Here is a 15,233-nt window from a genome sequence, read left to right on the forward strand (position 1 = left end):
AAAATACCGCTTTGTTGAGGTTTTGGGGCATAATAAAAAAAGCTGAAAACATAAAGCAAATTTTGTACCGATAATTTATTGCTCGCGAGTTCGACACTGCAATGCTTACGCAATGTTCCGAAAAAAAATCGCCGCGCGAAAGAAAATAATAAATGCTTGTCAATTTAGAATAAGGCCTAGTTTTGCATTCACCTGGAATCTTCCAAAGCCTGCCATATGCCCAGAAACTTTTTTTGGCGAAAATGTCACGCCAGATTATTCTCTACAGTAGATTATAAATCATTGAATCTTATCTAATAAATCAGGAATGATTCAGGGCAAATTCTGGTACGTTTGGCCTGGAATAGTCACACATCGATATTAGTATTTGGGCGAAAAGCAGGTAACGAAAATATGCGCCACGCTAAGAACACCTTGCGGCATTTATGTAAACTTTAGTTTTCTGGTGTATGGCGAAAGGTTTCAAGTAGAACGAAGTGGATTAAACAAGGCGAATGAATAATACTATAACACTCGGCGGCAGACGCATCTCGTAAAGGGAGAGAAAAAAGTAATGTTTTCACGTAGAAGATCTCTGAATTCAAAATAAATATGTGTATGGCAGAGGCGAGTGGTGTGCAACGGCAATTAAAAACTGATTATACAACAATTACAAGAGGCCGAAAGTCCCATCTAGGGTCTGGATGGGACCCTACAATTAATAATATCCTGTTGGACTGTTTTGCTCGTCTCAGCCAGCAGCTCTTCCATTGCCATTCGCGTATCCAGTATATTCCTAGGAGGGTTTGTTGACATTGCGTGCATCATGTCAAACAATGTCGCAACAATTAATGTTGAAAAGATTCGCAAAGACGCTTCCTTTATGAACTTGCAAGGCACACCGCCGTGATCCGGTACGGATGGAAGTGAGGGTTTAGCACTCATAAAGGCTCTTAATTTGCGTTGTAGCGTATAATGCCTGACACACAGAGTGCCCGTTATCCATTGGGAGATAGCACTACCTTAATAATCAGCGTTATCATAAGTAAACACTTCTTTCGGTATGAATAATGTTCCCGGGTTGTTATATTATCGATATGTGTGCTAACACATATGGCGCGTTGACGCTAAATGTCATATAGTTTTCCTGTGGGCGCTGTTTGCACAAAGCGTGACTGTGCTCTTTCTTCAGCGCCTGTCCAGTTCCTCTACGCTAGTGCCTGCATGCACTATAAGAGCAGTACTCATAATGAAAAATTGTAGGCGACAGAAAAACCTAAGAAACATTGTGGGTTCTCTCTTTTAAGGCGGTAGCCTTTAATGACTCATACTCGAGATGACCATCCGTCCGTTACATCACCACGTAGGTCACGTGACCTTGTGATGCCACGTGATCTTAAGGTCATGTCACCGAAAGCACTATAATTTGGGTAAAAAATTGCTCAGTAACGATGAAACGGGGATGATGACGTCACATCAGACGAAAGTACGTTGAAGCACTGTGATTCACCGCCAAGCAACAGCTGCCGACGCACTGCGCATGCGCAGCGTGCCGTCGCCGCTTCCTATGCCTCGTTCGCGCTAGGTGCTCTTCTCTTTTATCGTGAAATGAATTCAAGCGCGGCAAATTCAAATCAGTTCAATGAGTCCCAAACGACTTTCGCCTTCCCGCAGTTTCGAAATATCTATAAGTGCCTCCAACGAATTTTTGCGAATGTGTGTTCAAGAGCCTATTCACGCCAAAGCTTTCCAAATGCCTATTGATTTTGCGGTGGCTTTTTGAGTAAGCGCCTTCAGTTCAGATTAAAAGATCATAGTTACTTGAAGAAGAGCGTATTGTTTTGTTTCCGCGACTCTATTTTCGGTATACAGTTTCTACGGTCCAACATTAGAAAAAAAACATGTTTGCAATGTATTATTTTTCTTTAATTTTCTTTTTTTTGCTGCTGCTTTGCTGATCACACGTTGAGCGGAGTGCCCTACCACCTTTAGCAGGCTGCGAAGGTCGTTCGAAACTGCGGCTTAGCTCGCGAGGAGCGCAGCGGGGTTTTCGGAGCTTTTCCCAAGCGACCACCCCTAAAGAAGGCCGGGCGCCAGGCCGTGGGCCCCCGTGTACCCATTTTTACCGGTGGGTGTCCGGCGGTGAGTTTCTAACCAACCACCTCCAGCAGCCGAGACGGGCGCCCAACACCCTAAGCCACGGCTGCGATTAAAGAAATAATGTCGGTAACAGTTGTCCGCAGATGACGGCAATCTAAATCTCACTTTGGTTTTGTTTGTTTTTCTCTTTTTGAATGATAGTACTTTTTTCCCATTCGACATAGAAATGCGTTCTTACTGAGTGTGTTTAGAATGTAGGTTTCATTAAATGTCCTCTCCAGACAGTGCGCGTTCTTTCTTTGGATTGTACGCAATTGATATTTGAATATTTGATTCGCCCAAATAGCTCTTTCATTCATAATTCTATAGACGTCCATTGCATATATATGTACGTAGCTAGTATTAAATTCCCCAGCAGGGGTGTCATTTTGCATTAGATCATTATTTGCACAAGTTTATATAAAGAAATTCTCAATTATATTTTTCTTGCTTTTAACGCCTTCAGGTGTGATTTTATAATTCGATTGAAAACAAAATTTTGTGCCTAAATAGCAGATGCAGGCCTGAAGAAGGCGTATTTGTTAGTTTCCTGACATAAAATACCAATAGTTAATTTTTTGTAGGCAGGTTACAAAACTTTTTAGAAACTGACAAATGAGCTCGAAACAGCAATATTAAAACGCCAGTATTTACAAAAAAAAAAAACGCCCTGAAGATCTTAATATTTATTTCAATTGCCATGAAGCATGTGGCGCAAGGAATTCCGACAAAAATATTAAGATCAGTACTGGTGGCAAAATCTGAAAGAAATGATAATGTGGCAGCATGTGATACCAAGCTGGCTGCTTTGTGAAATATTATTTCCTGAGTTCTTGAGGCGGCGCAGAAAATTCCTTATTATCAACATGAAGAATGTTAAATCGGAGTGAAATCAAGAAATCAGGGGTAGATGAAGTAGGCTATGAAAAAGAGCTTTGCGTTATCAATGTATACAACTGCGTATAAAGGGATCGACGATTAAGACTGCAGATACGGCTGATGACTTCCAATGTCGAGTGGAAAAGATCACTCTCACTGAGTTTTATCTGTATATGAGTTTTAGCCCTCCGAAGGTAAACGTAAATTATCGGATGCGCTGTTGCATAGAGCTGCGCATTAACTTCGGAGACATTTTGTTGTTTAACATTTCACTGATATCACACAGCACACAAGAGTATGTTCGCCTCACTATAATAAAATATTTCATTCAAATAAGAGGATTCGATCCAGCAGCTTTGAAAAGCACCAGCTGAACATCGTTGGCTCTCAGCCGTGGTGCTGGGCCTCTAACTACGTTTCTCTCTGGTTTATTTATTCATCGCCTCCTCAGAGAGGAACTCGGGTTTCGGTGAAGCCAGACTATCCCTCACAACAATTGTCGCTATTTCAGACACACGTGCTGAGCTTCCGCAACCCGGACTTGCAGATCAATTCAGACGCGTTGCCATTTCTAATCTCATCGCGATCCTCGAAAGGCATAGAAGACTGCAGCGCTATTTTAACACCGTTTCCATCGTTTGGGGCACATGTCGACTGTCGCATGGATCAGAGAAAGTCTAAAAAAAATTATCTCCACCTAACCGCCCGCTTCTTCGGGATTTTGTTCCAAACAGCAACGTTTTGCAGCAGTTATGCAGGTAGCGCATTCACGCGCCTTCGGTACGATTGAGCACTCTATAGTCGGATACAACTTAAGTCTGCAGTGCAGCTCCGCCCACATTCCGGACCGGCGCACAGAATTCTTCCACGACAAAAATGTAGGCCGTTGTTAAAACTTCTCTTGTCACCTAAACAACAAGCTAACCATGAGAAAAAAGTTAGCTCTAGAATTTTGATACCTGGCTTGTTTAATAAAGTCAAATATTAAAAAGCTGATTTCGTTCACTTTTGTGACTGGCTGGCGGAGTAATACAGTAAGCCGCGGACCGTAGCCCAGTGTTAACAACTGCTGTTTTTTTTAAGTTGTATCCTACCATAGCGTGCAGGTAGGCAGCGGATGAAGGCATGGGAGAAATGCAAGGTGCGGTTATGGGGACCGTCATGTGCAAATACTGTTTTTTGCGGGCGCGATTTTGATACAGTAGCCAAAAAGCACTTTCAAACCGACGGTTCAACCGCTTTCTCTCTCTTGCATCTGCGCTGCAGCCTCAACGTTAGCTGAGAGCAGAAAGCTCGTCCTTCCGGCGGCTGCATATAGCGCTACCGGTACTACTGCTGTGAAAGTTTGCTGTTTTGTTCCGCCGTCACCGCAGGCGATGAAGGTTGTTGAATAATTCCAACAGAATGACGCAAAATACTCCATCAAATCTTATTTCAAAACAAAGTAGACAGCCAAATACCATCTTTGTGTGAAATTTAAGCTATAACAAGCGAGCGGTTAGGCCGAGGGAATTTTTTTTTAATTTTCTCTGAGCGACCCGACAAACGGTAGATACACCGCAGCGCTATACCAAGCCAACCCTATATCTCAGGGCGTAGCTCTCGCTATATCTCCGGAACTCATTTAGTTTGTTGCCACGGAACATTAAACACTTCTTTTACTGAGATTACCACGACCTTCTTTGTGCCATTTCCTGTTGGATGGCGGCGGCGGAGGAAATTTCCCTTTTACCGACGGCAAGAATGGCATTTGCTTTTTAATGAGGCTACAGGCTGTCAGAAAGCATATCTAATGCAAAGCCTGAACAAGATAAACTATATAAAAAACATCCTGAAAATGCAGATTGGTTTCTGGGGAAAGGAAATGGCGCAGTAACTGTCTCACATTCGGCGGACACCAGAACCGCGCCGTAAAGGAAACCATAAATGAGGGTCTGAGAGAAGATAGGAAGTGGTGCCGTAGTGAAGGTCTGCGGAATAATTTGAACCACCTGGGCATCTTTAACGCGCACTGACATCGCACAGCACACGGGCGCCTTTTGCGTTTCGTCTCCATCGAAACGCGGTCGCCGCAGTTGGGTTTGAACCCGGGTACTCCGGATCTGTAGCCGAGTGCCCTAACCAACGAGCCATCGGGGTGGGTGCATCCTGAACAAAAACACAATTTGATGTGAATGCTTTGATCGATATCAATTATAAAAGTAGGTTTTCGCCCATACATTTATGTCAACAAAGCGATATCCTTAGAATTACATTTTGCTTGCTCGTAATCGCCAAGTTTTCAGCGAAAAAAGATTCTAAAAGCAAAATGTAATGGTCATCTGTTTTTTGGCGGGAGATGCACGAGCTCCATGCGCATTAATGAAGTGTTCTTCTTTGGCACATCTTTTTTCATACCAAAGTGGCCGAAATATTTTTCTTGACCATAGCTCCATCTTTTCCACCCAAGCCACTGAGGCTGGCTGCGCAAATTCCCTGCTAAAAAGACGCTTCAGAAGTGGCGTAGAAAACATGTAAACAGAGTGCTTCATAAAATGCATCTGTTAGCTTTGAAGACCTGAGTATAACCGTACATTTGACAATAACAGCTCGAGGTGCATGACCTGTCAATAAACATCAAAGTCATCGCACATTTCTCAGCAACAGTGTTTGATTTGCTGCCGTGAACCTCTGGTTCGCTAAACAAGAAATCAAAGGAGAAGAAAATTACGACCGGCCACGGGCTTAAGGAAACACTTCGCATTGAAAAAAGTTCTACTTATATCAGAAATACATCTCTCGCTGTGTTGAGGAGCACCTCGGTTCTTAAGATCATTAGGGAGGATGTTTATGGCTCAGTGTCCGAAACAATTGAGCCTGCTGCGCATTAAAGATTCAGGAACGAAGATTTTCAAGCCGTGACCTAAAAAAATGTCCGGTTTCTTGCCATACCTTGCATAGGAAAACGGTGATACCCGAGGCTATGCAGGCCTCGTAGTATGCGGTCTGCTGTACGCCAGATTTATTTAGTGAGATAGACGTGGTGAGTCACACAGTAAGAAGACAGCCTCTAGCACATTTCGAATTTTTTTCAATGCTAATAGGCTTCTGACAACAAGTGGGTCACTAAATTTAGAACGATACCGCAAGGGTCTTCCTCTCCAAACGTCAAGTCGAAGAGTGGCGTTGTTCGTGATGGGTTTGCTCTTTCCTTGTGTAACACAAACTCGTAACAGCTACGCAACGTTTATCTACGCTGTTCGGCAGTTCAGCACGATAAAGCGTTTATAATTCCCAGAATCGTCTCGGTGTTCTCGCTACTAAAGTGGCAGTGCCTAATATGGCGTTCTGCTACTGACCATGAGGGTGCTTGACTGAAATTCCGACCGCGGCAGCTGCGTTTCTACGAAGGCAAAAAAGAAAAAAGACGCCAGAGGGCTGCGCAATGCAAATGGGCGTTAAAGAACCAGAGACAGCCTACGTTAATACGAATCGCTCCACTCCAGCGTATCTTGCTTCCTTCCTTCCTTAACTCTCTAATCCATTTCTTTCCTCAAAATACCCTTCAGACGTACATCAAAAGTGAGCCAGTTATTACTCATTTCCCTTCCTTATAAGACATTTTTAGTTATCAATCTCTAGCCTAAGCTTGTCCCTGATTTCACGCAAACGTACGATTGTCCAATTGGTTTAGTGCCGAAAAAAAGGCTACCGACTCAATACATTCGCTAAAAAAAGCACCAGTAGCGTGTTGTGTGTTCGTTTATGAAGCGAACACAATAGTGTGTTTGTACGAGAGCTTTGAAGCTACCACATCACCAGCGCTCAAACATAGAAATTGCCAAGGCAGTGCTATTCTTTGACGGTTCCATGCGTATGCGTTTGCATTTTCTGAGGCTTTCACCGTATGTGAGCGAAACGATACCCGTTCTCACAGAAGTAGGTCGTGATGGTCGTGATGATCTTCAAACTATTAATGGAGAAGGCGGAGAACTTCAAAGATGAGTTGCAGGGAGTTGGTTCCGTATAAGGGTCCATGTATAAGGTTCTCCAACGCGGCGTAGAGGCCCCATTTTTTTTTTCGTCGCGTCCAGGTTGAAACTCCCGACAAGTGCAGTCTTGCAAAGTGCGATGTAATGCAACAAGAATGACGGTGCCAAATTCAGTTAAGCATTTCAGCGACGTTTTGGGAGGCACTAACACTGCAATGAGGATGATTCCAATTTCATGTTTAGCTGTGCACATGTGAGCCACGTCTTGCATGCTTTGCTCAAGATGCTAATGATCTGTTTGGCACTGAAGCCACTTAAGAAGTAGTTGGCGAAGGCTGTTTTCCCCGTCAAGGGAAAGGTATCCTATGCATTCCTGCACATCGGCTGGGTCCCATCTGCTGGTGGCCTGAGCAACAGCAGTTGGTGTTTTTCTCTAATGACAAACAGGACAGGCACACTTTCGGCTATTATTGGCCGAGACGCGGGCAGCGACCGCTTGGAGCTTAAACACATTTCGCAGTAACGTACTACAGCCGAATATTAACTTAAAAATGTCTGCAGATGTCTGCTCTCTCTCGTGGGCGCTCGAGCTGCCATCGCGTACTTCAGCGTGGGTGCTCAAAGCACCTGTGCTTGGCGATGACGTTATCGCGGACGCGCGTGTGTAGTAAAGCAGGGGCGGCAAAAAGCTGCCCAACGAGCCCCTCAGAGATAGCGGTGTAAAAAAGGATCGAAGTTGTCCTTCAAAAGAAGAAGAAAAGGAATATGTGAAGAATACGAATCGAAGAGAAAACCCGAATAAAAGCGGGAAAGACATGATCCACAGCGTCATTGTATAAAACAGCCCGAAAACGGAGAAACGGAACGGGAACTTTGAAGGCGGCGTCGCGCCTACATCGAGGCTTTCGACGAGGCTACATCGTAATTTCTGTGCCACTTCCGTGTATTTCAATACAAATACTTATGACCGCTCTCATTATAAAATGGCGAAATAGCATCGCTATATATCGAAAATATTGCACGGCAATCAGCCGCAGTGCAGCCCAGCCGCAGCAACTGTGATGTTTAGGTTTCAATAGGAATGTTTTCAGCCTAAAGAATTTATTATTTCAAAAAATGTTTAAACTTTTCTAAGACAATTAGGGACTAATTTGGCTTAATATTATATATGCATTAATTCTCCAATAAACTGTTTTACCGTTTATTCGATTCCAAACAATAAAAGCAAAATTACAGCTAAAGGGAACCAAGAAGTAGCGCCAGCGGTAATAGACTCACCAAGATATACTTTTTATAGCCGCTTCTGGAGGACAGAAAAGTTATATGTAAGCAGACTTACGCGCCTGTGAAAATAGGTTGAATTGACTCTCTCCCCAGCACTAGAAAATGGCATTACGAGAACCTTTGTGCACGAAACAAAAAAAAAATATGCCAAAATAACAAGCTTGGGGGATATTCAAAACTAAAGTGATTGACATTTAGGGAGCTCTAAATATTCTCATTGGTTTATGCGACTGCAGCGCCAAAGTACACTACTAACCTAGTATGAAAGTCACTGGCGCCGCTGCTTCTCTCGCGGTAGTAGACATCGGACAGCCAGCTTACACAGGTTTGTCACTAATTCTTTCTGCCGGTTGCTTTCCAGTGATGATAATACACGTCTATCTGTGGCGTCTGGCGTTGGTATTACTGGCTAACTGCGTTCACTTGACTGTGACAGCACGAGTGGTGCCGATACGGATAAATTTTCTTTGTCAGTCTTCATAGACGAAAAGTCACATCTCAAGAGGGGTAACCAGGCATTACAAGGTGTAGATGAGCTGGCTGCTCTCGTGCTAGACATGCATAAGTCAAGCTAAAAAACGCAATGAATCCATAGGAAAAAAAGCAGTAGCGACTACGTTGCTCTTGATTGAACATATCGGACCTATAGGCAGCAATTCTGAACAAAAACATTTTTCATCCCGCAGGAAATCCGTATTGAGTGGGTCCCACGTGACCTCCTGAGAGCACAAAGCCGCGCAGATTCTGCGACCGGCCTTTCGACCCCAACCTCGTCTTTGCCTCGAGTCCTCACTATGGATGACACCACCCTCATTTTAACAAGAAAGGAACACTTCCGGCGCCGCACACGTGCTCTAATCCCTCCGTGTGCGGCAACACTCCCCCGTGGTCTTACTCGTGCAGAGGAGGTTGCTCTTCGGAGGATGCAGGTCGGGGTTGCCCTAACTCCGGCCCTGCCCCGCCCCGGGTGTCCAGTCTGCAAGAACAAAGACTGTGAGGCGGATATCCACCACCTGTTGTGGGACTGCCCGTCACTGAAGCCGACGAGAATTCTGCACCTGGCGGCAGTGGGACTCTCACCGCACCATCCGGATTGCTATATTGCCTGGACACAGGGTCCATATCATCGTTCACTTCTTGGTTTCATCACATCAGCCCACCTTTTTTCATTTATTTAAGCATCTTACTCATCTCTCACATCACAGTTTTATGCCCTGAGGCAGTAAACATTGCTACAAAAAAACATTTTTCGACGGGAAAGGGTTTACGAATGCAGTTTTTTCATATATTGTGAGATTTGGCTTTAATAAATAATATAGTCACAAATCTTACGTCGGAAGGCTTAATTTTTTTTTGCTGTTAACGTTTTTTTTATTGCGACCGTGTGCCTGCAGACATAAGGCATTTACAAATATAGGTACACACTGGACATTCGAAGGAAGTCCAGAAACATCCGTCCAATAACGTTTCTGCTATCGTCGGAAAGGTTTCCCATAGGTTTTCTATCGTAGTCTTGTTTACTTGTTGCGAGCGATGGCTAAACTTTAAAAGAAAGATTTTGCAACGGATCAGAAGAGCGGGCCATTACCTTCAATATTCCTATAACAGTACCTTACACCATTCTAATACTGAAAAATTTTGTCCAAGAACGCTGTACATGGGGCGGAGGGGCCAAGACCCAGATGGTCAGACGTGTTGTACGTTCAGTACTTCAACACAATAAGCACTTTTTTCTGGGCGAGTTGGCTCATTACAGCAATTAAAGGGATAAACTGGCCCACAAGAATAATTTTGCGCAAAGACGTGTCCTCACGACTCTTTCTTCTTCAGTCCCTTTGCGCAAATTTATTCCTTCAATTACTTCAAACCAGGATACCCTACCAGGCTGAATTTCATCGACTGACAAGACGACAAGAGGCAGCGCTACAACAATAAATAGCAACGCAGTGCACACCATCATGGCCTTCCGAAAACTTAAACCCTCCACGGTTCTCCTGGAATATTCACAGCTGAATACAGTGACTGACAAGAAGAGACAACACCAAGACAGCAGACAAGAGAGAGACAGCAATACGTCTCAAGAAAGAGTACCTTACGCCGGCTGCAGCTTTATACGGTGAGGTGGCAACACCCTCAAAGAAAATGCTAGACCCTTCCGTGGGCAAACACTGCAAGGTACAAACAAAGCGATCAAGCTCCATTGTAGGGCAAAGCCGACGACTCGAAAAGTTTTTCATATAAGTCCATGAACGTGCATAGCCTATACGGACGCAGAGGTAGTAGAGAAAGGCGCAATGGCAATTACTAGTCCTCCGCATTCTGTGTTAATCTCACGCAGTGAATACGTCTCGGGCCTTCAGGCCCAGCTCATGATGGAGCTCTACGCTATCTGTGATGCGATGAAGTATATAAATAAAATAGCAAGTATAAGAGAAGCCCATACCTACACGGACTCCTTAGCGCGTATGCAACAACTTAAAAGAGTAACGAAGACTCTAAGCGTCACTCAAGATATACATGCTCTCAATAGGAAAGTAACCAAACACATAACCACAAGTAACCAAAGCACATGTCCCACAAGTTCCACGCCGGCCGCTGAGGTAAATCTTCGCCACATTTTGAGGACGTGTCCAGGAGCGCAGGACTCAATAACGGGGAGATTACTGGAAGCTGGACTTGCGGCTACAACGAAGCAGCACTTAACCGTTTGGCTCAGGGACAACGCTAAAATCCAGATGCTGCTCAGGTTTCTGGAGGAGAACAACTTATACGACAGCTTATGGACAGTGTCCTTTTATGCCCCATGGGCAGTCCTTGAAATAGAAATAAAAATAAACTCAAAGCACAAATTTCGCTTTCGGACCTCTTTTTCTGCCACCTTAACAGGTTTTTATTACGAATTCCTTCGAAAAAAATTTCATTCAAGCTAAGATTATAGCACCTTAGGTTTGGCGTCGCATTACCGCGGTGGCTGTACAAAACTCAAATCATTTCAGTTTGCAAGGATTTCAAGCCTAGGACTCGTCACGCAGCTCTATTTTAAAATCTGTCACTGCGAGCATAAAATGTACGACCACTGCAGTTGTTCAAGATCATCGCATTCAGGGCTCTGCAAAGTTGGATGTAAGTCGATAAAAATTACTGGGAAATGCGGTCGCTCCCGAACGCACACTATATTAGGTTGTTTCGTTTCATGTCAGAGGTATATTTGGAATAAATGTTTAACTACGGCATGTTTCCTGCAAAAAAATGTCGCACATTTCATACGGGTGCTGCAAAGCGCATATAAAAAAAGTTGTCAGTCATGCGTATCGCCAATGGAAGCGTCACCAAAGCAAAAAAAAAAGCAGCACGTGCTGAAAATTCGCTGTACAAAGGCCTTGCTATCCACTGGGAACTCTTCCAATTGCTGAAAATTCCAATCGACCACCCGTGGCTCTAACAGTGACCTAAAAAACATCAAACGCGCCTGAAAAGAATGAATTTTCTATGTGGACTGACAATTGTTTCATCCTCTGAACAGTTTAGAATTACCGCGGGTGTGTTCGACAATCATTCGGGATCATGCATTGAAATTGGGTAAAGGCAAAGCAGCGGGTGCTGGCCGTAAAAGAAACCTCGTCGGTTTGGGATTTACCTAAAAATATATATGAGGCTAAGCCTAAACAAAATTAAGGTCTTCGGATTATGCAAGAAATGCGATCTCAACGTCTATGTCCAGACATGTTGATCCTCGCAGCAAAGGGAATATTATATTTATCGGTGGCTTCTAGACGTCCGTCGTCGCTGCCTCGTCCACAGTTGAATTACATCCGCAAACAGTTGTCCCGTTTACTACCACCTAGGCAAGCGTCATTTTGCCGTTGCTGAGTGTACCACTTGTGCACGTTCCATCGCCATCTGCTGTGTTGGACGATACGTTCATTTTGCATCCGTTTACATGTTTCCTGCCTACCATTTGCTGACGTGAAAGAGGAGGAGAGCTGACAGTCCTGGTTTATGAGTTCCGCCAGACCAAACATGTATATTGCGTTACGTGGTCGACAGCGTCAGCGGCTGCGAATAAAAGGCTGAAAACGCCAACCATCAGCGTCTTTTCCAGCTTGGCTAATACTTGACTGCTCCCTGCAGCATTGTTTGTAGGTCGAATTCAAAATGCGCATCACACTTCTACTTGTCTTCCTATCAACGGCAGCGCTGGCAGCAGGTATGTGATTTTTGTTTCCTCCTAAGGTACTTCAGATAAATTGTTTAGGACAACTGTCTTTGTTTTATAAGCCTTGCTGTCAAGCAGCTGCCAAGCTAAAGGGCGCTTTGGCTTTGTCAAGCTGTATCTTACAGCTTTTTCTGCGCCTCCGCTGTCTGTACCTTTTCAAGGCAGAAATAAAATTTGATTTGATTTGATTTGAACTCTGTCTATCGCCAGTAACGTGCACTATGTCGAAAATAATTGAAGGTTTGGTGATAGTCAAGGAGGCACAAAGTGTGGGCTAAAAATCACTTATTGTGACTTCTTGAACAACTTTCAGATTCAAATTATCGCGCATATAACTTTTTTCCCAATTTGTGTTACAAGTAGCGTTTTCTTGAACGGCGGCAACTGAAATACAGCTCAGAATAGATAAACAGAATTGACAACATTTGAAAACTTAGATTTGTTCGGCGCTTGATTCATTTGCATTAAGTGCTGTCATGAAGAAGGGGATATTGTTTTTGTTTTCTTTTTCAGCACTGCCAACTCCTTCAAACAAAGTCTCCAAGCGCTGCTTCCAGGTAATGTTACACTGTTAGTGCACAGAGAGCCATTTGAGATACGTTTACCTTGAATACTTCTCGAAACCCCGTGGAGGATACACTGATCTCTTCCTCGCCTAATGGTTTCCCTGTAAAACAAGCACGTAAATGCAGTAGTGTATTTCAGGACTTCGTTATTAAAATGCTGGCCAGCAGCAAAATTTGTCTTTCATTTAATAAATCGAACTAAACTGCTTTCTGCATCGCTAAAACACCGCGAACTAGATTCGCTACAGCAAGAGCTCTGGTACCGCACGTAGTTAGCAAGGTGCAATGCCGTATGCGTATATGCGGTAAAGTCTTAGGACAATACTTCTCACACATTATTTATTCGCTTTAACGTATAATGACGCCCCTTTGTGTTCATTGCAGAAGCATGAGTTTTCGTTATACGCGCTTTTGCGTGCCCAGTTGGTGCTTTATTTACTTTAAACCTTAATCTGCAGTGGAATAAAAAGAGGTTGCTGAAGTCTTGCGTGCCCTATAATATTATTCATATTTATCAACCGGCTAGATTTTAATTTTTCTTGTAAACACAAGAAGGATGGCAGAGGTGTGTGTGTACTTTAATGCGGTCTGGATAGTAAAAAAAATCATTGGGGTGCCCTGTGCTACGCAGCCTTATTGATCGTGGCAATAAATGGAATGTAACTGTGCCATTTACTTGTATCTTAGGAGCGCAATGAATGCAGTGTAATTGTTGAGGACGGCATTTGTTATTTGCTTTGTTGACGTGAAAATTGCAGCCTTACCTCTTTGGACAGAACTGTGTACGCGTACGTGACCTACAGTATACAAAAGAACCCTAAAAGTGCATGAAAAGTCAACAATTCTTTAGGAAAGATTTCCGACTGGTCACACTGAGCTTAACAGTTTCATGTACCCTTTCAGTCGACATATGAATGACAATAGCGTTGCACAGTATGAGAAAAAAAAGAAATTGTAATTTTGGCTGCATGCACTGATCCACGGCGGTTCATTTGCCCTTTATCTCGCTTGCAGTTTCCTTCGACCAAGGTTTGCATCTGGACCACGGACACACCAGGAGACGATGAAGACAGTGACAGCTCCGACGTAGCGCTAGAGAACAAAGATGAAGATGACGATGACGCAGACAACGCCAGAGAAGACGATGATGACGATGATGATGCCGACGATGACGATGATGATGATGGCGACGACGACAATGGCCACAAGGACCACGATGACGACGATGACGACAATGATGACGACGATGACGATGACTATGACGACGCCGATGACGATGATGACGACGATGACGACGACGAGGACGACGAGAAGCATGGCGACGATGACGACGATGATGACGACGAGAAAGCACATGACCGTACTTCCGCTTTCAAAGCTTCCTCGACAGCGACCGATGTTACCCCACAGCCAGTCTCGGAAGCCACCACCGCATTCCAGGACTTAAATGCAAGCGAAGGCAGCTCCGCTGCGAGCACACCCTCCAGCATATAAGCAGCGTCGGTCACTGACGTTGTCTCTTCGCCTCAGAACGCCGCGCAAAACAAGGCATAAGCAGAAAAGCAAGGTCCGTAACACGAACTATGAAACAACGAGAACGATTCATCAAAGCCTCTGCTCTTGAATAAAAAATCTAATTCCCCTTGTGCAGCACTGAAATCAAGGTAAATTTTTTTCGTTTGCGGCAACACTGGCACCTTGTGCCATAAGCTGTAATGTTTCCTTGCGACGCAAGAGAACAATAATCCCGGTGAAGCACATTAAGGCATTACCCGAGGATGCTGAATACAAATGCAGCCTAGCACCTTCACAGCACATCGAATGTGGCGTCCGAACGTATCTTGGTGGGTGCTAAAAGAATATTCTGGCAAGAGAAGAATTAGTTACTTTCGGTGCATGTACAATAGCAGAGTTTTTCTCTTTTAAGGTGCAAGCCGTACTTGCCCCTTTGAGCGAAAACCCGTCCGTGTACGTGGGCGTGCGTGCCTACGCGCGCGTGTGTGCGTGACAGCACTCCAACGCACCTATAAAAGATGGCGTCCTTATGCATCTTGGCAGAGGGTGGTCAAATCATTAATGCGAAAGCATTACTAGGCTATGTCGGCACCGGAAGTGTCCGCAAAACATGGAAGCAAGAGCGGTGTGGTGAACTATATGAAGTCAGTGAATAAACAACATCGTGTCAGAGTCATTAGTCAT

The 15,233-nt window shown here is 44.2% G+C and overlaps 1 protein-coding gene across 1 annotated transcript; it reads left to right on the forward strand.

The window, feature by feature from the left end:
- The first annotated feature begins 12,303 nt into the window (after nucleotides 1-12,303).
- LOC144118610 (uncharacterized) lies at nucleotides 12,304-14,693 on the forward strand. The gene is made up of 3 exons (XM_077651499.1): nucleotides 12,304-12,459; nucleotides 12,982-13,025; nucleotides 14,049-14,693. The coding sequence occupies exons 1-3, from the start codon at nucleotides 12,408-12,410 to the stop codon at nucleotides 14,526-14,528; spliced, it is 576 nt and encodes a 191-aa protein (XP_077507625.1). The 5' UTR covers nucleotides 12,304-12,407; the 3' UTR covers nucleotides 14,529-14,693.
- The last annotated feature ends 540 nt before the right edge of the window (nucleotides 14,694-15,233 follow it).

Source organism: Amblyomma americanum, chromosome 2 (assembly GCF_052857255.1).
Source record: "Amblyomma americanum isolate KBUSLIRL-KWMA chromosome 2, ASM5285725v1, whole genome shotgun sequence".
Lineage (NCBI taxonomy): Eukaryota > Metazoa > Arthropoda > Arachnida > Ixodida > Ixodidae > Amblyomma > Amblyomma americanum.